The sequence below is a fragment of the Alosa sapidissima genome, chromosome 22 (genome assembly GCF_018492685.1).
Source record: "Alosa sapidissima isolate fAloSap1 chromosome 22, fAloSap1.pri, whole genome shotgun sequence".
Taxonomy (NCBI): Eukaryota; Metazoa; Chordata; class Actinopteri; order Clupeiformes; family Clupeidae; genus Alosa; species Alosa sapidissima.
The window spans coordinates 1,879,108-1,903,232 of record NC_055978.1 but is presented as its reverse complement, the minus strand read 5'-3'; the positions used below and the strand labels follow the sequence as shown (position 1 = coordinate 1,903,232).

General features: G+C 40.8%; 1 protein-coding gene across 3 annotated transcripts in view; it reads right to left on the bottom strand.

Annotated features, from left to right (window-relative positions):
• The window catches only part of iqsec3a (IQ motif and Sec7 domain ArfGEF 3a), a 137,350-nt gene that overhangs the window by 27,277 nt on the left and 85,948 nt on the right, over positions 1-24,125 (bottom strand). For all 3 annotated transcript variants that reach the window (XM_042077935.1, XM_042077936.1, XM_042077937.1), the window contains exons 6-10: positions 22,865-22,987; positions 7,937-8,103; positions 6,597-6,736; positions 6,372-6,497; positions 262-361 (exon numbers count right to left, since the gene is read on the bottom strand). In XM_042077935.1, the coding sequence (XP_041933869.1) occupies positions 262-361; positions 6,372-6,497; positions 6,597-6,736; positions 7,937-8,103; positions 22,865-22,987 (656 nt within the window). The remainder of the gene's footprint in view (positions 1-261; positions 362-6,371; positions 6,498-6,596; positions 6,737-7,936; positions 8,104-22,864; positions 22,988-24,125) is intronic.

Sequence of the window (24,125 nt, the reverse complement as noted above, 5' to 3'; positions counted from 1 at the left end):
TCCTATTCTATGTCGGATCCATTCGTTTTTAAAGGCATTGTTCGACAAAGCTGTTGGTCGGCTTTAACCAAATCTTTCACTCATTAATTTCAGCCTGGCTCTGTCCACTTAGCCCTTGATCACACCTAACCATTTGCTTTACCACATGTGCAACACTGTGCATGTGTTCCCGTTATCAGTGGGAGATTCCGTTCTCAGACTCAAGCCCTCCTTTTTTAATGATGAAGTGTGACAAGTGTGAAGAATTTGCATTATTCTTACGCTCATTCTCAAACAGGTGGAACTGCATGCCCAACAGTCCCATGGCTTTGCAAAAGGAGTAGGCTGCAGGACTCTTCTTCTTTGGACACAGCTTCAGGATCTGGTAGGAGAAATTAGCACAACACAACAATATGACTAAGGATAGGAAATGATTTTTAGAAATTTTCTGTAACTGGATCTCACTGAAGATAGTCTTGCCCTAGACAATATTGAGCTCCTAAGGCTGTCTCTCACACTCTGCCACTCGCCCTGACAGCGGTCAAGCGAGTGAGTGACCTGCTAGCCCTATCAGCGAATCCTGCTTGCGTGCATTTTGAGTATAAAATCGTCCGTCATCCAAATCCCTACTGCTGACATCAGCACTTAGGCGTCATTGAGCTACCTGCTTTTCACCCTGATGTTCAGCAGGAGGAGATGTGGCTACACAAACTGGGCACACCGCTCCTGCACCAACCAAACACACCCCCTGGACAAGACAACAGCTGTTCATCTGCTACGGGGATCAGGCAGTCGGCCATGTGCTATCAAAAAACAAAGTCTCTCCCATTGACTGGCCGAGGCCATCATTCTAGCGTTTAGCATACCTTCCTCTGAATACTTAAAGAAACCGTATGTAAGAAATGTATTTCAATTAATCATAAAATGGCCCTGATATGTCACTAGACATTAAGAAATCACGTTCATTTTAAATACTTATATAACTGACAACAGTAGTCCGGCCAGGATATTGTCATTTAAAAAGTGAAAATATAGTGCAGTGTAGACAGTAGTATGCAGTTGGTTTACAGAAGGAGGTTTAAAGTAATACAAATTAGAAATAAATATGTGCAGTGTATTAGCAGTTACTTTAAAGAGCAGAATAAATATGGATATGTGATACAATGTACAACATGTACAGATATGTGCAATGTAGTAGCAGTAACAATATAATAGTAGTAAGAATAATATAGATATATGCAGTGTATTAACAGAATAGGAACATCACCACTATTACCAACCGTCCCGTATTTCCGACATCTTACGTGTATACACACATGACTGCAAAGCCAACAGTAGTCATACCTCCATCATCAAGTTTGCAGATGACACAGTGATCTTGGGCCTGATAAGTAACAACAATGAACAGCTGTACTTGGATCAGGTTGATGAGGTGGCACAGTGGTGTCAATCTAACAGCTTGACACTGAATATCAATAAAACCAAGGAAATGGTAGTGGATTACAGAAGGCAGCAGCAGAACTACAGTTACACCCCACTAATGATCAGCGGGCAACCTGTAGAGAGAGTCACAAGTTTTAAATACCTTGGTGTCCACATTACTGAAGACTTAACATGGACTGTTAACACTCAATATGTTCTGAAAAAGTCCAGACAACGACTCTACTTCCTTCGTCAGCTAAGGAAATTCAAAGTTTCTACATCCATCATGAAGGCCTTCTACACTTCAGCGGTTGAGAGTGTTCTAACTGGTAGCATCATCACCTGGTATGGGAACTCCACAGTTAGAGATTGTAGTACTCTGCAGAGAGTAGTGCGCTCAGCTGAACGTACTATAAGAACTCAACTCCCTGCTCTACAAGATATCTATTCCAGAAGAGTACTCCTAAGAGCCCAAAAGATTCTGAAGGACTCTTCTCATCCTAACAATGGATTATTCCTACCGCTGAAATCAAGAAGACGCCTATGTGGTCACAAAGCCAGAACTGAGAGACTCAGGAGAAGTTTTTATCCCCAGGCCATCCGAACTCTGAACTCACACTATACTGACTTTGCACACATTCACTCCTCAGCACTCTCAAACATTTCCCAACTCTGAACTCACACTATACTGACTTTGCACTCATTCACTACTCAGCACTCATGACCCCCCCCCCCCCCCCCCCACACACACACACACCTACAAGACTTTTAGCACTTTTACATCCCTCTCCCTATGCTACAGACTTTTTATTTATTTTCTTATTTCATCACACGACAAAACACACACACACACACATATCTGACTTTCTCCAACTTTTGCACATCTCCATAGAACTTTTATTTATTATTTTTGATTTCTCCTCCATCTACCCATGTCCTTGATTGCCTAGCCTTTCTGCCCCCCCCCCCCCCCCCAACCCCCACACACACACTTACATCATCACTGTCATCACTTCACATACATACAACACACTGCTTGCTACAGTAAGCCTCCTCTACATACTTGCTGCACACTGCCCCCCCCCCCCCCCTACATACACAGCACATTGTCTTCAGGATCTTCTCCAACACACATCCTCTACATACTTACAGCACACTGCCCCCACCTACACACTACACACACAGTCACTGCTCCACTCCCCTCCCGCCCACACACACATCTTCACTGTCATCACTCACATACATCATACAGTACTCTGCTTGCAATAGTAAGTCCCTGCCCCCCCCCCCCCCCCCCCCCTACATACACAGCACATTATTTCATCAGGAAGCTTCTCCAACACACATCCCCAACATACTTACAGCACACTGCCCCCCCCCCCCCCCCCCCCCCCAATACACAGCACATTGTCTCATGAGGAAGCTTCCCCAACACACATATTGCACACTGCCCTCTCCCCACATACACAGCACACTATCCCATCTCCCCTGTCATCCCCCCAACACACACACCAAGACCCCTGGCAGTTGGGTTAGCCCCGTGGATCTGCCCAAGGTTTCTTCCTTGGTAAGGGAGTTTTTCCTTGCCCCTGTTGCTCTTGGGTGCTCCTTGTTGGTGCCCCCCACCCAATCCCAATCCTCCACCACCTTTTTTATGCAGCCCTTGCCACTTAATCTACTAAACCCCTCTTCTACTGCACTCTTTACCCCCCCCCCCCATTAATGCACAAATAGGCTGACACCAGACATAATTTCACTGCATTTCTTACTTCCAGTAACTATATGCATGTGACAATAAACTTCCTTGTATCCTTGTATGTGTCACTTAATATTCATTTCTATACAAACCAAGACGGCAGATTCCTAAAGAAACGCAAGAACCCTTACCATAAGTGTATCTAAATTAGCTATGTACCAAAAATTACATGTTACCATGACTGGAAGAGCTGTGTTGTAAGGCTGCGTGTACAAATCCGCTTGGAGCTCCAGTGGAATTTTGATTTGCGACGAGAATTCTCGGTCTAACAGTTGATGAGCCAGCAGACCAGCACTAAACTCTGGTAAGAACCAAACTAGATTTTGTTCAACTCTACACTCCTATGGCTACTGAAAAATGTAAGGTTCATTTGTCAAATGATATTTTGAAGTATTAAAGGAACCGTATGCAAGAAATGTATTTCAATTAATCATAAAAGGGCCTTGATATGTCACTAGACATTAAGAAATCATGTTCATTTCAAATACTTATATCACTGACAACAGTAGTCCGGACAGGATATTGTCATTTAAAAAGTGAAGTTGCAGCCCTCAACTGATGTTGATGTTGTGTTTTGTCATGTCATGTTGTGTTTTGGCCTGATGCGCCACCCTCCACCTATCTACTAATCACAAAGTCAGTAGTGTTTCGGCATCCGGGTTGCCAACCTCAGCGGGGAGGGGATACAACGCTCTAGAGTCATTTCAAATTGATTGCAGTACCAGTTTTGGCCACAATCTTACATATGGTTCCTTTAAAAAACAGTGTTGTTTTAGAATTTTCTAACGAAAGGGTTGGTAATTGGTTTTACGATATTATGAGAAAAACAGAATAAATATGGATATTCAGTATGAACCATTGTTAAAATGTAATATGTTGATGGTCTTAAGGGTTGGCACAAAGAGGCAATAAACTGCAAAATTCCGTTTTGCAGTTTATTAAACCACCACCAGGGTGTTTGAGGTATCCTAGTGCAAAAAAGTAGAGTTCATCAAAATAAAAAAAAAGATATTTACATAACAAATATGGCTATGGGCAGCCACTACGAAATAAACACATAAGTCACAAACAAAATGGCGTGCGACTCCGGATGCCGCGACATGGACGCCGTCGTGCGACCTCTGCTGTGGATAACAGCGGGTCAGGTTTGTGAGTGTGCGTGAGCCTTGTCTCCGCCTGTTGACAATAATAATAATAATAATAATAATAAAAAAAAATAAAAAAAATGCATAAAATGTAAAATTACAAAAAAAAAAAAAAAAAGAATTATTCCTTGTTTTTATTGTTCTTTGCCCTATGCCAGGGGTGGGCAAACCTTTTGGCTCATGGGCCACATTGGGTTTTGAAAACTGGCTGGCGGGCCGCACAACAACCCCCCCCCCCCCACGACACACACATAAAAAAATACATTTTTAATAGCCTATAATTTAGTATGAAACGTATTTGTTTTAAAATATGAATTGCTTAAAAATGCTGCTAATTTTATGCTGTTTAACAAATGTATAAATTGTGCACTGTCGCTTTAAGACAGTCGCTTTAATTCACGTTTATTTCTCAATGATCTTCTGCCTGCTTCGCTATGGCTAGTGTACCTACAGCTGGGCTCTCTCACAGTTTTTAAATGGTCAGTAGTGGGAACTACTGTTGCCTTCATGATTTCCTTTTAAAACTTTCTTATAAGAAGGAGATATCAATTATCAACAATGACAAGCCAGCTGGAACCTGCGGCTCTCTCTCCTCTCGTGAGTGCAGACGCGTTCCCAATTAAATGGATCGCATAATGTTCACGTTAGATCTGCTGCAAAGGAGATAACTAAGAGTTAACTTAGTTTAACATGATGTTATCTCTATTTAACATGATGTTTTGACATTGACATAATGTTCTCTAAGGAGAGTGAAAAGCAGTTTGCAGTAAAGCTAACCAACGTCGTCTCTATCGCAGGAAAAAAATAGGGAGCAGCCTGATAACCAAATGAAATGTTCGGCGGGCCGGATGAAAGTGCTTGGCGGGCCGGATCCGGCCCGCGGGCCGCAGTTTGCCCACCCCCGCCCTATGCCATGTGAATAGTGACACTGTACATGTGTTTGGGCCCTCGTGACAGCTTGGACACTTGACAAGTCTTCCACACAGTCTAAACTGCCCCATCTGGCGGTCTGGAGGCAAGGAAGTAGAACGCTGGTTACGTATGTAACCATGGTTCTACGACTGGTGGAAGACCGCCAGATGTATAAGTCACTTGGGCCTCTGATTCTGGTGAGAAAAGCTCCAGGCAATGAATGGCGTGTACACAGCAATATATATATATATATATATATATATATATAGTTAACGTCACGCCATACGTCACGAGGTGACAACTTTGGTATAAGTTCTCGGTAAGAGATGCGGCTACGTGCAAGGGATTTCACACACAGTCTAAACTGCGCCATCTGGCGGTCTTCCACTAGTCGTAGAACCACGGTTACATACGTAACCAGCGTTTTACCGAAAATATTTGAAATAAACAAGCATATTACCACTAATTTGCAAAATCCGGAGAGACACAGGGCGTTGCGATGCGTCCGCGCCACCATCTTGATCGTCACACACTGACACTGAAGCTGACATATAATAGTCAAAACAAGTCTGTCTACACTTTGCATTGAAACTTATATATGCAATTAAAACTTATTTACACCCATATAAAAAATCTAAACATTCAAGTCCATAAGTAGAGTTATGTGTAATAAAGTGTAATGACACAGGAAAAAAGTATTGAATACACCTACTGGAATTTCTTAAATACTTTGTGAAAAAACCTTTATTTGTAATGACAGCTTCAAGGCATTTCCTGTATGACGAAACTAATCAGTCACAGTATTCAGGTGTGATTTTGGCCTATTCTTTTAAACAGATGGGCTTTTAATATTGAAGATTCCAGAGGGTTACATTTCTGGCTTTCACCATTGTGCCCTTGAACATGGTCTGGGGGCAATGGTCCTTGTAATATAAATGGCATATGTAAGTCGCTTTGGATAAAAGTGTCTGCTAAATGAATAAATGTAAATGAAAGCAAAAACCTGGTTTTATGAAGAACTGTCTCTGAAGGTTAGTATCTCATAAATACTAGTTACTGCAGGCCTTTGGGATCAGTTCAACATACAAACAACAACATACTACAAAGTCAAGACAAAAAATAATTACAGTTGTTATATGGCCATAAAAATCTCTCACCACAATGAGGTCATTGAAAAGAAAGACCTCCCTCTGATGGGCAGCCTGTTTTTGAGCCTTGTTTACATCAGCTACTTCAAAGAGTCGGCTGCAGCAGACAAGTCGCCTATGGGGTACTGAGAGCACCTAGGGAGAGAAAGAGATTTTTACAGATTTTACTTGACATAAATCATCTGTATGCAATTTTACCATTATTACTATGGCCATACTGTAGAACAGACTCACTGTCTTCATTCCAACGATGCTTTGCTCCACCTTGGTGACATAGGTGACATGATCCTCATTGGAGCGTAGTTCCCTCAGCTGTATACGCTCATAAATACCTACAACCGTATCCCGTGGTATATCAGCTCCATCATCCACACCTACAAAAATGAGTGAAATAAGTAAAGTATACAGTATATATAATTAGAGACAAAACAAGATACATAAGAGGCAAAAGAGACAAAACAACATTTATAACATGCCTTGTCTAAACTGACCAAAATGTCTATTGTAGAAGGTACAATGTTGAATCTTTAAGGAGGATTGCACCTGCCCAGGCTCAAACCTCAGACTGGGAGGCAGGTGTGCTAGCTAAAAAGCTAATGCTCCCATGGGTGCTTGCATCTGTCACCCAGTACTGTCGGTTTTACCTAGCTTGAGTTGCTAGCAGCCAGGCAGCTACAGCGCTACACTCTGGGGGCATGAACACTGACTGTTTTTGTTTTTTTGTACCGTCAGTACTCGAGACAGTGACCTTGAGAAACGGAGATCTATGTGAAAAATAGCCAGAATTCCCCTTTACGGCAGCAGGAGAGAGGTTTATGTACTTACTGCTACACACTTTTTCTATACAAAAAGGCAAAGGAAAATCTGGAATAGTTTATGTGAAGTTTATTTTATACATTCAGAGTTTTCTTCAATTTCTCAGGAAAAATACATGCTAAAAGCCAATCACAAATGGAATAGTGAAATCCGTCGTCTTCCATAACATCCCCTGTCTGTTGCAAGTAAAAATAGGGTATAGGACAGGTTCAACATCAACCTGTTACTTTGGATTTAGGTAGGCTGTGTTAAACAGCAGCTTCAAGTTAAGTAGCAGTTAGGTTAGTTGGCATAGTGGCTTACCAAGATTAGCAATGTTTAATAGACTTTCTGAATGGCTAGCTCATTTTGACATTTGCACATTGGTGTGATTTTGTTTTATGATGCTGGGTCTTTGTTTCTTCATAAATAGGTTTTTGCATGTCATTCTCATTGGCCTTAACTGTGATATATTTTGTTCATATAGCCGAGGGTTGCGTATAAAATAATTTAGCTAACTAGCAACAGCTAGCAAGACTTAGTACTTAAAAAAGTCGTAAGACGTAAAAAGTATTTTCCCTTTCCTTCCCTACTGTTACACTGCAACTCTCTGTGTCATTAACAGTCATTTTTGGCAAAAATTTGGCCATAAACTGGATTCAATTCAATTCAACGTTGCTTTATCAGCATGACTGTAGGTACAGTGTTGCCAAAGCACAAAATTCACTCAAGGTATTTTGGAATCAATTGCACATACACTGCTTTGTTTACCATCTCACCTCTCAAGTTCCGGATGAAATCCTCCAGCATCATCTTACGGTCAGGTTTAATGTTGGGGCTGTACATATCTGTGTTGAGGAGAATGATGGCAAAAGCCAAGATGAAGATGGTGTCTGGATTATGGAATTGCTGTACCACATCTGGGTTACACATGCAGTAGCGTTGGCTGTAAAGAAAGAACATGTGACAGGAAGAGACAGATGTCAACATGTATTGTAACACAGTCAAAGCTCATGTAGTATTTTCTCAGGTTCTGATTCACATGGTATACCATTCTATGCTGCAAGAACCTCCGAGAGTCCTTCCTTTCAGGTCATATCTCAGAATAAAGAACACAAGCAACACACAAAGCCACCTATTTCAACCAACCATTTATCAATCTGTCTGTGTATTCCAAAAAATGAATAGGTTGCTTAGATATATTCTTATGACATGTACATTGATATCAGCACCATGCTTTCATCTGCAATAGTGTTAAATTTATCCACAAGATCAAATATTTCTAGATAGGTGGAACACCATCTGTGACATTTTTACAGGATCTTCCAGGTATGGTGTTTTCCAACATCATTTCTTTTTCAGTAGGAGGTGCTTTTATATGTTTTGAGCTCTTGTCTCGAACTAGCCTGGGTGTTCCCATGCTGCCTTGCGCGCGATTTGATTCACACTGCTAAGGCAGCCTGGAGACCATGGAGCAAATTTTCGCCTGAGATAGGGGACCAATCACAGAACAAGGGGGAAAGCAAGACGATGATGAGCTATGCACAGACGCATTTGATAGACATCCGTGGCACCCAATAAACGGATCTGGGCATTTTTTTCAAATATGAGAAAATTAACGTTTGGTTCCCAGACCACGTCTCATTGAGAAGTGGTGGCGCTAGCCAGGCTAGTCTCGAACATGACCTGAGGGTCATTTTACAAAAGCAGAATTAAGAAATATAAGATGAGATAAAGTTGCTAACTTGACCTAGTGTTTTCTGGGTATCTTAAATGTAAATGTAATTTGCAGCCAGTGTCGTCTAGCACAGTGTTTCTCAAACTTTTTCAGACCAAGGACAACTTAACCAATAAAAAAACTCAAGGACCACCTAGCTAAAAAAAACCCCCATTAATCTACTGCAACAGTATATTACACAATAAGCCTACTCACTGAACCACCTTTCTTATTGTTTTTGCACCTTGCTAATTGTGTTTCATATGATTTAAATTGGCGTAGCTTACATAGGCAGTGTTGCAGATCTGTTTGGATTTACACTACCAGTCAAAAGTTTGGAGACAATTTCCATTCCATTATAGACAGAATACCAGCTGAAATCATTTGCATTGTTTTTTTACTCAGGCAGTTTTCAGATTACATTACGTGCTTACAAAATTGCAAAAAGGTTCTCCAATATTTTCTCAGTTAGCCTTTTAAAATGATATCAGATTAGTAAACAGAATGTGCCTTTGCACCATTAGATGAATGGTTGCTGATAATGGGCAATGTAGATATTGCATTAAAGATCAGCCATTTCTTTCAACAACAGTCAATCAGCAATTACAGTATGTAAGCACATAATGTAATCTGAAAACTGCTGTTCTGATTAAAAAAACAATGCAACAGTGTTCGGGTCTGGTGCTGGGTGTGTATGTGATAATACAAAATGCAAATCAATATTGAGTTAAGGATTCACTTTAGGCTACACAAATAATGATCCCTAAATGTCATATTTGGACAGGCTGTATAGGCTACTAATTGTGCAATATGTAGGCTATCCAACGAAAATGACTATAATTAAGAAGACATGTGACTAGGGCTGGGACAACGCGTCGACGTAATCGATGACGTTGACGCAAAAAATACGTCGACGCAAAATATGAGAGTCTATAGAGCATCACAGTCCCGCCCCTCCTCCGAGAGAGCTTAGTTTCCGGAAGTAAATTTCCCATTCATTTCTCCCATTGACGTTTTGGAAAAATCCGTATCTAAAGAGTTTTAGAGCATGTCTTAGGCTAATCAGCTACGGCGTAACTCATAAGCATACAACATATCATTTCGAGTGAAAAAACGAAGAGAAAGTCCAAAAAAAGTCAAAGGTACAAGACTGTGTACATATTTTCATTTCCGAGCGAAGGAACTACTCATCCCATAAACCACCGCGCCTCACTGAAAAATATATAAGCAGCACGAACCAGCGCGAAATCATTTCCAACCGGCGACAGCACGCAAACCCTTTCCTCTAAACATTGATTTTTATATAGTTAATAGCAGTTATTTCAGGAGTAATCGTGTAAATAATAGTGTTTTGGTATTGAATGTTATATTTACCATCGTGTATTTTATATTGTGTGTGTGAAAGCGGTTAACGTTAACGTTAGCAACATTGTGCAGTGCTTCGTATCTGACTGCCATCCTGATGCATGGACCGGTGCATGGTCTGCTCTTGGACCACCATATTCAGTTTATTAACTTGCTGTGAATTATTACACAAAACGTTCATTAAATGTACGAAGAAGTATTTCTAGGTTAATGATTGATGATATGGCTCATACAGTATGAAGGCAACAGTAGCCTAGCTAATGTTAACTAGCATTACCAACCTCCCTGCAAAACTCACCACACAACTTCGTAGGTTTGATAGGTCTTGTCCCTCATGCTGGCCCATACAAAACCCACAAGCTGACCCTCGACACACAACAGTCAATAATGTGACCCGATTTAAAGTGGTTTTCACCCCTTTGGACACTCTTGATTTCGTCCTTGAAACTGAAATATTCACGGGGGCATGGACGGTTTGCTAACCATTTTACTGCAGTGTCTACCCGGTGGTAGCATCCAGCTTTGCTATCAGCTAGCTAACTAGTTGAAAGGTTTAAGTTCTTAATGGGGATATATATACAGGGCTTTTTATGCCTTGACTAAGTTGATGTTTCATATAAACAACAATTCATGTTCATAGAAACAACAAGGTCACTAAAACATAATATATTTCATACCTGTGTTGCAGCATGTAGGCTAATGTTAGCAGCATTATAATGACATTCTAATGTCTGAAATGGCTACCTGAAAAGTTAAGTGTTCAAACTAGCATTTCCAGTGTTCTATTTGATGGTGTATTGGCCCTGACTAAGTTCGTGTGATATATAAACCACAATGCTTGTTGATACAAGTACCAATGTTCGTCTAGAAAGTTTCGCCATAGGCAGTGAAAGACTCCGCCATCTTTGTCAATAATTTTCGCTGATAAAGTTTCAAACTATGACCTTAACGGCCTTTCCACCAATCAGAGGCATCACTGTGGGATTGTTCAGGATTGTGGGTAATGAAGTACTTATCCAAGACATCGCGAATAAAAGACATTTATCTCAAAACGAGGTTAGTGCCCCGTGAACTTTTGGCGTCTATATGAGCATACACAATCGCTTAGTACAGCCGTAGCTGGTTTTGAGTCTACCATGTGCAGTTCAGTTTTTATGGCTTATACCCGAATTGTCAATGGAGAAATTGCATTGAATTCTTACTTCCGTAAACTCCTGTGGGCGGGACTGTGATGCTCTATAGACCTCTCCAGAATAAGTCCCGCCTCCGTAACTTCCGTATCCATCCAACTTCCTGGCGTCAATTGTCTATGGGAAATAACATGGCGTTTCGAAATATCATACCGGTAAAACATCTGTAGGTAGCGAAGTAGAAAAAGCTGGTGGGCAGATTGGCCTACACACTTCTGCCATCTAGTTTCCACTGGATTTTTTGATTGTCGGTGCCGTTTAGTACTTAAACGGCACCGTCAATCAAAAAATCCAGTGGAAACTAGATGGCAGAAGTGTGTAGGCCAATCTGCCCAGCAGCTTTTTCTACTTTGTCACCTAGAGTTTGACAGGTACGATCTTTCAAAACGCCATGTTATTTCCCATAGACATTTGACGACCGAAGGTTGGATGGATATGGAAGTTAGGAGGCGGGACTTATTCTGGAGAGGTCTATTCGTCAAGCATAACATGTGTTGCTAAATATTTTTAATTTTACACCTTCAGTGTTTTCCATACGTTGACTAATCTGTGGCTGGGCACCACAAAATCAAAACCGGCCACCACACATTGATGTTATGTTATAGTCCTACTATTTAAACTAGACTGCATTTCCGGCGGGAACTGCGAAAGTGTGCTTGCCCTGGTCCGGTCACCAACGTGAGCAGACAGTGACATACGCTATGCTGAACCTGGCTTGATCCAAGCATTCTAACAGTGCCTTTCAGTGTTGGAGCAGTGGCAATACCTCAAAAGCTCTATTCAACTATTGCCTTGCGGGGTGAATGCGGTTCGTTGGCTTTTACCTGTGGCCTGCCTTCGAATTTAGCTTCTATGACTAAAATCAAATCAATACAATAAAACAACAGCAGTGATTGGCTGCAAAAATAAATAATGTCACGCGTCTTGCACCTCTCAAACTGGGCTATCAGGTAACCTAGAGAAAAATTTGAAATTATGAAATATGACTAAGGCATTAAAATGCTGCTTGTTTGTCAGGATATTTTTTCACTGATTTATTTTAGAAATATGAGCTATGAGTGTGAATGTTATATATTCCATCCCCTAATTCTGTTTTACTGGTTTATTTGACAAATAATCTATATGGATTTGCTCTATAAAGACCTTATGTCTGGGATTGTTTTGAGAGCCTATTGATGTATCTCAGAATAAAGGAATGTCCACAACATTAGTGATGTTTTTTTTGTGTGTGTGAATGTATTTTACTTAACTCATTAAATTGAGCTGGATACTCATGAACGCATGTCTCTAATAGCCACAATAGGAGTAATTTTAGCAACACCGTATTTTGTGTGGCCCATAACGACCCAGTGGATCATGAAAACGTGCCAAAATTCACATTCCTTGCTTGTTGTTGGTACATTAATCCCATTCAGATTGCCACTTATCTGAGATGTAAGAGTTCAGTATAGGTTTAAGGTCTGGGGCAGGGATTTGACATTCTGTGACTTCTTCATTGAGGGCTTGCTTAGCAGCACTGTCCGCTTTCTCATTTCCCCTCAGACCAACATGGCCTGGGACCCAGCAAAAAACTACACTCAAGTTCTGGTTCTTTAGACGTTCTAGTTGATCAAGCTCAGCTTTGGTTGTACTTTTTGCGTGACATTAAAGCCTACTGGAAAGATTTTTAATTGCAATTTAATTGAATGCAATTTACTTTTACGACTAAATAAAATTAATTTATCCCTCTCACCCATAGTTTTCTATTTATTTACAAATGTACATAGGCCTACTGTAATTACATTTCTACATAGTTATTCTACTGATCTTTATACTATTCATCCTGCACATAAACGTATTCTTACTACTCTTATAATGTTGTTTCTGTACTACAATGACACTGTTTCCACACTGCACATAGCTGTATGTTATGTACATATCTGTTATAAATTTGTCATATTGAATATCCATATTTATTCTGTTTTATTATATTCTGTTAATACACTGCATATATCTATATTATTATTTCTACTATTATAATGTTACTGCTACATCTACATACATTATTCTACTTATTGTATGAGATAACTGCTAATACACTGCACATATTTATATTTAATTCATATTACTCTAAACCACCTTCTGTAAATCAACTGTATACTACTGTCTACATTGCACTATATTTCTTGACCTGTCTCTGTATATTTCATCACCTTTCTATACTTTGCATCACATTGTATGTATACTGTAGCTACATGAATCACAGCTAAGATCCTTGGTTGCTATGAAGGCCAGTCGTTCTAAATGGATGGTTACTATGGCCAAAGGCCAGTTATCTCTGCGTTGTCAAGCGGACATATCCTAACTTTATCCTATTTTAAACATCTCTATTTTACTTAGCCTACTTCCATACAGTGACTCCTATTAAGAAGTGGCCACTTCATTCGCGCTTACCGTGATTCACGCAGCAACATTATTAAATTAATCTGTCACCATATGCCTATGCCAACGTTTGCAAAGAGGAGAATCTTTTAATTTGATTCACAATGAAACGTTACATTTAATGTACATGTAAACAATGAGTAGGCTAGTTTTGGTTGTTGTTGGTGGTGTTACTGCATCCCTTAGTTATGCCTACAATGCAAAATTGTTCCCTTGTGATTGTTAGACGCATTTCAAAACATCGCGACGTGAAATGCCACCACAAAACATTGTTTGTGAATCGGTCTTATTTAGGAGTCCTCGCTTAAGCTGTCACAGACTCAGGCGCTACTTTTAGGGCTAAAATGCTTCCTGAATTACTCTTAGTAAAAAAAATAGGAGTCCTAAAGTTACTAGTGACGAAGTTATGAGTACAAGCATCTCATATCAAATGACCATGGCATTACGCTAAGCAACATAAATCTCATAACGTTACAGCAACATCTCCTCCCTATGACCTAGCTAGCTAGCTTCTAGCCACACAAGAAATGAATGATGTTAAAATCTCTGCTTAGCATTCTAATAACAGAAGGGGCACATTTATGTGGACCACTACAACATGACTCATTATGTCTGTAACGTTAACCCTTTAGGCGCCAGAGGTTTTTTTCCGAAACGATCAATTTTGACATCTTCATTTCAAAAGGCTATATCTTAAAAGTGATAAGAGATAGAGACTTTCTGTAAATTAGAGAAATATTAAGGATGACCCAAAGTTTATGAAGAGATTAAATGTTTATATCTAATTTGCATATTATGACGTCATATGGTGGCGGCCATCTTGGATTATAGAATTTTCATAAAAAGTCGCATGTTTGAATGATAAAATGCACCACTTCTTTCCCCCCAAAATGTCCCTCACCTTCTGTATGCTATATTGCACAATACTGAATGCTCAGGTAAATAGTAAGTAGTGAACAAACTGTGTAAATCATTACTAATAAATGGCAGAAACAAACCAAATGCATGTAGCGGTAGACTGGCCTTTTGCTGTAGAGATTTTCCATTTACTACATACAGTAGGCACTCTGATTCCATGTATGGGGTACATATATATTATTCAGATGACACACAAACACAAGTAGACAAGACCTGTTTAGTTCAAAAGCTCATTTGCCACGGCAAGGCACAGATCAGGAGTGAGATGACGAGACAAGACAAGAGACAATGTTAGTATTTTTTTTCTTTTTGTTGTTTTTGTTGATGTTTTTTTGTTTTTTTTCTTAGCTGACAAAGACACACACATCACAAGGACATGAACACACAAAAAGGAACACATAGTGTACTGTATGTCCTAAATGATCAGGGAAGTAGATAGCAAATCAACAGTGTAAATCATTACTAAATGGCTGACATTTTTTTTTTTTATGTAGCAGGCCTTTTGCTGTAGAGATAATGACTCCCTATCCCTATCCATACAGGGCCGGCATTCCCATCATCTTGTGATAGACTATGCATGACCTAATGTGTGTGTGTGTGTGTGTGTGTGTGTGTGGGAGAGGGAGAGAGCGTGTCACCACCTCCACCATCCGAGCAGCATGGCCAGATCTGCCTCGCGCGCGCCGAGTGGAGAGAATTTGCGCAGCTCGGACTAGGCCTACTGTCATTCTCATTGCGACTCCCCACACTGCCACTACATTCCCCCCTAACTGTCCTATGAGCACTTCGACCTCGTCTAACATACCCAGTGGCATTAGACAAAGGCTCCACCACGTTACTGTCGCCGCGATTGTGGAGAGGCACACGTTCAGAAGACAGAAGCTAGCGCTATGGATATTAGGCTACCTTCAGCCTCGTTCGCCACACCACTAACACCCTGCTAACTTCCCGATGAACACTCCGAACCCGTGAAACATTATTCCCACCAGTGACATTGGGCAAACGATTCAACGTTTGTGCTTGGTGTAAGCTAAACTATGGAGTAAATTCTCACTTTGTCCAGCTGCATCATTGCAAGGCAGGGACGCATCTGAAGCCTCACTAAACGAATCACCGTCATTTTCTGAAGTCCGCGAATAGAAGACCCAACACTTCATTTCAGGTAAACTTTTTTGATGCCATTAGACGATAATCTAATGCAAATACTCGCTGACGTTGACAATATCGCTCTGACAAAGTGGCTCACACGCACACTAGCTCCGGTATTGCACGCACTGATTCAATGCGCTGTAGCTAGAAAGTTTTGTTTAAAGCGTGTCCTTTTTTCGACTCGGGGATGACGTATGACATGTCTGCCATCTAGTGGAGTGGAAGTCGAACGAAATATGACACCCTATTTGACTAAATCGGCCGTTTTATTCAGTACCGCATCTTGTCGACTATAGTCGACTGTGGCGCCTAGAGGGTTAACTGTATAAAACACTTACTTTCATAAAGGAAGCACACCATCCAGCACATAGCCTACACATGGAAACCGATATTTTAGGTACTTGGCCACGAACTCAAAACGTGTCTCTCTGAAGCTCTGTTCTAGAATCTTTGCTCTGAAGTCTGTCCCCGTTGCTAAGCAACATCAAATAAACGAAATGACAGTCTTCCAGTATTAAATGTCTACGTGTGCTTCCGAATGGATGTGTGTGGTTTGCAATTAGAATAAACAAGAAATAACATTTCCAATAATTTCCCATGATAAATTACATAATATTTGCACCTTCCTTACTTGTGAATCTCACACCGTATTTCAAGTAGGCTACACTAGTGAAATGTAATACAACGTTGCCACCTAGCGTCCAGATGCTATTTAACATTAACGTGACATTGCTTGTTTATTCTTTCGTCAACTCCATGCTTTTAGGAAAACAATCTTTTTATCATAGTTCCCTCTTCAATGAGCGATTACCAGCTCGTTTTTGTAACAGAGATAGCTGTTTATTGTCCCTAGGTTTACAGAAACACCTATTCATATTAATACGTAGCCTATGGAGTGCTGCCGACCACTGTTCATTACATGGCCCAGAATGCCTTGCATGTCTTTACAACAAAACAACCCAGTAAAACCTAAATGCCCGTAAACATATGCATTTGCATACTTGTAACATTTTTAATAATACTCTCCCATCATGATATGTAACAATAATGAAAAATTTAATTTGAATACCGTCAATGTGAAAACAACTCTATTATGTAAGCTATATATAGCTACTGTTCTCCTTGCTATTTCAGTTCGTAAGTCCATACTATCCCATGGCAGAGCAAGGATTTCATGATTGGGCAAGGTTGCCTGGAGACATTGTGTCTGCTCTCTGAGACATTGTGCATACATGGAAGGCATTGTGATAGAAGGTTAATGGTGAAAAGGTGAATGGTGTGAGTTACCAAATACCCGTGGGTGGGTTTTTTTTTTGCCTATGCACCCTCACACTGGAGTCCCCAGTTCATATACAAAATTTGGTATCGATATGTGACAGTGTTCCTGAGATATGGACGACTTCCTGTTTCGGAGCTTCGCCGCCGATTTCGTTTGGCTGTGACGGGCAAACGCTTTCGAAAATCAAAAATCAAAAAGTTTCGTGGCGTTCGGACCAAATTTGTGACCTGTGAAAATTTAGTTTCGCTTTCTGTTCAATCCAATATGGCGGACGAACGGCACGCCCACCTGACGTCATCTTCGCGACCAACTTACACCGGTACTGACCGGACGTTTTAAAGTTGGAACGGTGTCTCTGTCTCAAAGGGCCTAGGCGCTAGGGCTGACAAAAAATTAGGGAGACGGGAAAAATAATAATAATAAAACTTAAGAAGAACAATAAGTGTGCTGCTTTGCAAGCACACTTAATAATAATAAATATAGCTGCAAGCAGCAATGCGGGGGCCTAGCAGTGCGCTATAGCAGGAATGGCGTTGCCATGGCATGAGCAAGCACTCACAGCAAGAGGCCAAATTACACCAATGTCCTTGTGCATTCTCACAATCAGCTACCATGTCCCTCTACCAAGTTTGGACTTCATACACCAAAGTGTTGCTGAGATGTGAGCTCACTTTCTTTATTACAGCACCCCTAGAGGCCAAATGAGACCACTTTCCTTGCATGTCCTCACAATCATCTAATATGTCCATGTATCAAGTTTGGACTTCATACAATGAAGCGTTGCTGAGATATGAGCCAGCTTCCTGTATTACAGCGCCCCCTATAGAGGCCAAATGATGCCAATTTCCTACTGTGTCCTCACAATCAGGTACCAAGTCCCTGTACGAAATTTGGACTTCATACATCAAAGCGCTGCTAAGATAGGAGCTCACTTCCTGTATTGCAGCGCCCCCTATAGAGGCCAAATGATTCCAATTTCCTAGTGTGTCATCATAATCAGGTAACAGGTCCTTATACCAAGTTTGGACTTTGTACACCAAAGCGTTGCTGAGATACAAGCTCACTTCCTGTATTACAGCGCCCCCTATAGAGGCCACATGATGCCAATTTCCTAGTGCGTCCTCACAATCAGATACCAAGTCCCTGTACCAAGTTTGGACTTCATACATTAAAGCATATCCAAGATGTTAGCCCACTTCCTGTTTGGTGGCTTCATCGCCATATTTGATTGGCTGTCACGGGCAAACAAAAATGAAATTAAAAAATCTGACAATTATCGTTTGTGCGGCTCGGTCTGAAGATCATCTCCGACAAGTTCTGTGAAAATCGGATAAAATTTGTAACCGCTGAAACTTTTCGTAGAGTTTGGACTAAATCCAATATGGCGGAGGTCCAATATGGCGGAAAGTGATAGGATAGGGGTCGATGAACTCTGTATGGTCCAAGGATTCAGACACTACCTCAATTGTGAAAATCAGACAAAAGAGTCAAGGATCACGCGCATGAACGCATGTCCAGCATTGAACTGGTGGTGGCGCAAGAGTGTTCAATGTATATGCATAAAAATTGCTGTGAGTGATTGGGACAGTGTCCTGACTAATGGTGTCGAGTTTTGCTATGTTAACTCAAAGCGTCACAGAGATGTTAGTCCACTTCCTGTTTGGCAGGTTCATCACCATATTTGATTGGCTGTCACGGGCAAACAAAAATGAAATTGAAAAATCTGACAAGTATCGTTTGTGCGGCTCGGGCAGAAGATCATCTCCGCCAAGTTCCGTGAAAATCGGATGAAATTTGTGAACGCTGAAACTTTTCGTAGAGTTTGGACTAAATCCAATATGGCGGAGGTCCAATATGGTGGAAAGTGATAGGATAGGGGTCGATGAACTCTGTATGGTCCAAGGATTCAGACACTACCTCAATTGTGAAAATCAGACAAAAGAGTCAAGGATCACGCGCATGAACGCATGTCCAGCATTGAACTGGTGGTGGCGCAAGAGTGTTCAATGTATATGCATAAAAATTGCTGTGAGTGATTGGGACAGTGTCCTGACTAATGGTGTCGAGTTTTGTTATGTGAACTCAAAGCGTCACAGAGATGTTAGTCCACTTCCTGTTTGGCGGGTTCATCACCATATTTGATTGGCTGTCACGGGCAAACAAAAATGAAATTGAAAAATCTGACAAGTATCGTTTGTGCGGCTCGGGCAGAAGATCATCTCCACCAAGTTCCGTGAAAATCGGATGAAATTTGTGAACGCTGAAACTTTTCGTAGAGTTTGGACTAAATCCAATATGGCGGAAGTCCAATATGGCGAAAAGTGACGTAATAGGAGTCATTGAACTCAGGTCAGTCTAGGGACACCAACAGTGCCTGATTTGTGAAAATCGGATGCACCGTTCAATGGTCACATGCGTGAATGCAACCCAGTTTTAACCCATTGGTGGTGCTAGAGTGTTGGGCATAGAGTTCTGTAAATTGGTGAGAGTGATCATGGGACGGTCCTGAATCAGTGCGCCGAATTTCATAACTTTCGACCCAGCGGTTCAATTTTCGACCAAATTTTGACCCGTTGGTGGCGCTAGACGGCTGGGTTTAGAGACCCGTAAATTAGCGGGAGTGGTCAGTGAAGTATCCCGAAACTTTCTGCCAAATTTCAGCACTTTTTAGCCAGGCGTTCTATGGGCTGCCATAGACTCCAATGGCGGAAGTATAATAATAGGAAAAGCTAGTAACTCAATGGGTGCCTTCGCAGCTTCGCTGCTAGGCCCCCAATAAAACTTAAGAAGAACAATAAGTGTGCTGCTTTGCAGCAAGCACACTTAATTAAAGATAAGAAAATTTCATTGAGCTGCACTTTTTACTCACACAGCCTTTCCTCGCCCCGCCCGCTCTCTCTCGTAACGAGCCCGCTGCTCCTCCTCTGCATGTGCATTTAACAAATTATTCACGATTGTTGAAGGATTGTTGTTGCCACATAGAAGCACTGCATAGAACACAGTGGGCTAAATTGCTATTAAATCCGCTTAGCATCGTGACCATGCTGCGCAAATTTGTTCAAAACTGCAGCATTAAAGTTAAGGTAAACTCTGCTAAGGTCTTATCACAACATAGTACATTGAGGAGACTAAACTAAGTTAAGTTACAGTATGCAATCAAGCAGTATTTCAAAGCTAACGTTAGAATACTTTTTGGATGTCAAGTTTAGCATGCTTACTTGCAGCTGCTTGTATTCGTTACTCAGGCTCATTTTATTGACTCTGAATGTTTGCAAAATCCCGATGTAAATGGAAGTGTAAAGTGTTTTCCAAGACTCAAAAGTGCTTGTCCAAAGGAGAAGTACGAACCGTTATTTGAACTAACTACGTTATGAATTGCATCCACACATCAGCAGCCTTTTAACTGTGTTAATGTTAATCGCAAGGATTCCCACACAAACGTCTTAAAATGACAGGCACTCAATTAGACATACTGAACTTTATTGAATGCTACCTCTGACTAAGAATGCATTACTTTGCACTTGTATAGTCTTTTATTTTGGAATCCCTGGGGTGTATTGTGGTTCGAGCAACCACGAATTGTAAGAGTCTGCAACTGTTGTTGTGGCCTCGACTGGCAGCCTGACCATTTAAATCAAATGCATAGCCTAATCATGTCAGTGTTGCAAGAAAGCAAACTAGTCATAGACATTTATTTTGTTTTAAATTTATTTTGGCCTCTTTGACATCCAGATGTCTTCTTTTGCTGGTTATGGGTCTATCAGATAGCCTAGGCTTCACACAATGGTATTATTGTGTAGGCCTATTCTTAGTTCTCAAGTTCAAAAGTGTCACATCACTCAATAAGCCCATGTCTAAAGCACTTCATATGGGATTCATGTTGAATTTATTCAAAATAGTAAAGTAGGCTATGACTCAGATGGATTGTATTTTTTTTAAAGTGTGTGTGTGTGTGTGTGTGTGGAGGGAGTGGGTGTGGAGTGAGGTTAGGGGAGGAGGGATGAGCAGGCTTCAGCGCCAGCCCCACTCAGCAGTGACTGCAATGTGGCCAGGTATCCAGTAGATATGTTCCTAAAAACGGGTGTATACAGGTGTTGCTGGCCTAATATTATATGGTTCTGCGGGGATATACACCCACATACACTCCATGCTAGGTTTGACTGCTGTATTCGGACAATCGCAGATGTTTGCAAGTCTTGTTTTGTGGGAATCGGAATACCTCTGCCACTCAGTGGGATAGATGGCCATTTACTTTGTCCTGATACTCCCAGATATACCGCTTTTCATGCAGTGCAGCTTCTTTATTTAGAAACTGTAAATGGGTCTATACTTGCTTTATTCCCACGTGTTTGGCATGGATTTCTGTCAAAATTGTCAAAAAATCAACAGTATATGAGTCTGATACTGCTCCACTGGGACATAATTATGGGGCGTGTTTCAACCGATACAGGGGGGGAATGCCTCTACACTCAATTGAATAGACCTAAGCAATCAGAGCAACAAAATAACTTACCGTGAGGAAGAACACACAAACCATCCTTCTTCTCCACAAATGCCTTAACATTGTTTTCTTGTCTTTTGTAAAAGTTATTGTGCCGTCAATATCTCCTACAACACTCATTAGCGAAATCTAAGAGATACGTAATAGGGTAGGCTATAAGGAAAAAACTGATAGCCATATCCCCTCCGTTTTTAAAAATAATTTTGTTGAACACTGATATGCTACAAACATGTTATAAACAGCTGGGAAAGGCTGTCGCAAATCCCTCGAACAGGTGGTCAATCAGAGATTTCAAACGACGAGGGAACAACATGTCACAATGCAACATGCTGTTTTCCCTTGAAAGTGAAACCATGAGTTTTCCCACATCTCAACTTTGGGCAAAGTTTTCAGAAATAATCGTTTTCAGTGATAAAACCTCATTGAAATAATATGCATTTTCCATATGGAGTCCTAGAAGCCATCTGTCTCCTTCTAGCCACAGCGTTTTTGTTGCAAACATAATCAACCTAAGCATGCTCAGATGACGTGATAGCACCCAGGCTATCAAAACTCTATACTATTCTTAGCTTCTTGTCTACTATTGCTTGAGTATTGTGGCAGCCTGGGAGAACCAGGCTAATCTGTTAGCAAATTAGAATTTGCTCTGCAGGTCAGTCTGGCAACGAGGCTATTGACACCCATTTTCCAATTTTCCAAAAACCCAGGAACCAATCACAATCACTTATTCGGCATGGGGCAGACTTTATATGACAGATAGAGCAGTGGATTCAACAAAACCAATGGCTACGCAGAGGATGACAGGGTTAAACAGATATGGACGTATAATTTCTTTGGAATTGAGTGAACAACTGCATTTAAAACTTTGTTTACAAGAAAAAAATGATTGGTGTACTTTTTGCAGTTCAATGCACAAATGTAAGTTTATTTTCACTGCTGGTTACGTCCCTGGACGTCATAAGTCAATGGAGCCTTTCCAGACCCATTCTCAATCTCTATTGAGATTTGAAAAGCGGTCTGATGTTAACTAGGCTAGTATTGTGGCATAATTGGTGTATCAGTACAATCACATTTTCACACACCTTATGTGACAATAGACAAGACAATAGACTTTTTACCTAAATGTTTTCAGCTAAATTACATCACAGTTTTGCAGTAAATGCTTACCTGAAGGCCTCAATAAGTCTCTCCACCTTTTGTGCCTCTCCTTGAACTCGAATATGTGCCTGGAATTTTCTTAGTGCCTCATCCAATTCCATCCCCGAAAAGTCCATCTCATCCACTACACAACTACAGACAAATACATACATAGCATGCTTAAACTAGTGCAACACAAAAACATATAATGACATATATGACCAACATATGACCAATATGGTATGAGTGCTATAGCCAGATGTTTATACATTTCAGCATAAATTTCAGATTTTCAGTGAAGCGGTTGATTTTGAGTGTTTTTCATGTACCGTATTTTCCAGACTATAAGTCACACTTTTTTCATAGTTTGGCTGGTCCTGCAACTTATAGTCAGGTACGACTTATTTATCAAAATATATATAATTTAACATGTTTTTAAATATTAGTCAGTATGAATTGACATGAACCCTACATGAAACATTACCGTCTACAGTAGAGAGGGCGCTCTAGGCTTGCGGAATGAGATCAGGAGCGACAGGTCTTATTATGCGTGGGCCTTCAGATGCAGCAGGTGTGTGATTTTCAAAACCATGGCCGGAGAACCAACTGCACATTTTTAGTACCCTACAAATGAAAGTGAAGTTGCTTTGCACCATAGTGCAGTACTATGTGTCAATGCTTAGAATGTCGGATTCTTGCGATCAACGTCTTCAGACAACAAAAAGTAATTTGGAAGGGAAATTGAAGAGAAGCAGGGATTAGTTCGGTTAAAAGACTCAATGATCTTAAACGATGAAGACGTTTGACTCAATTTGCGTTGGGATCTAAAACAGTGGCATAGCCAGAAATGTTCAAATGGGTGGGCACAGAAAAAAACGGGTGGACAAAGCCAATTTGATTGAACATAAAAGAGGCCGGTGTTTTAATTCCCCTGTGGGAACCCTGCTCTTATGTTGCCTGCTGTTCCTCGGTGGTCTGCAGTGTTCCACTAGGCCACTAGTGGTCCCTGTGTTGTGCTGTGTGTGTTGCAGGGTTGCCTGCAGAGTGACTGTTTATCAGCTGCATGGGTTATACTTTTTTCATTTCTGTAGGATATTACAATCAGATTCATAAGATTAGGTGGATATGACATCCAGACACCCAATATGCCTGTCTGGCGCAGCGCCACCAGCTGGCCAAAGTCAGAATATTTTTTGGAATTTATTAACAAAATATTAATAAATCAGATGATATCCACATGCCCAAACTGCCAACCTGGTCTAGCATCACCAGCTAAACAAACAGGAAGTGT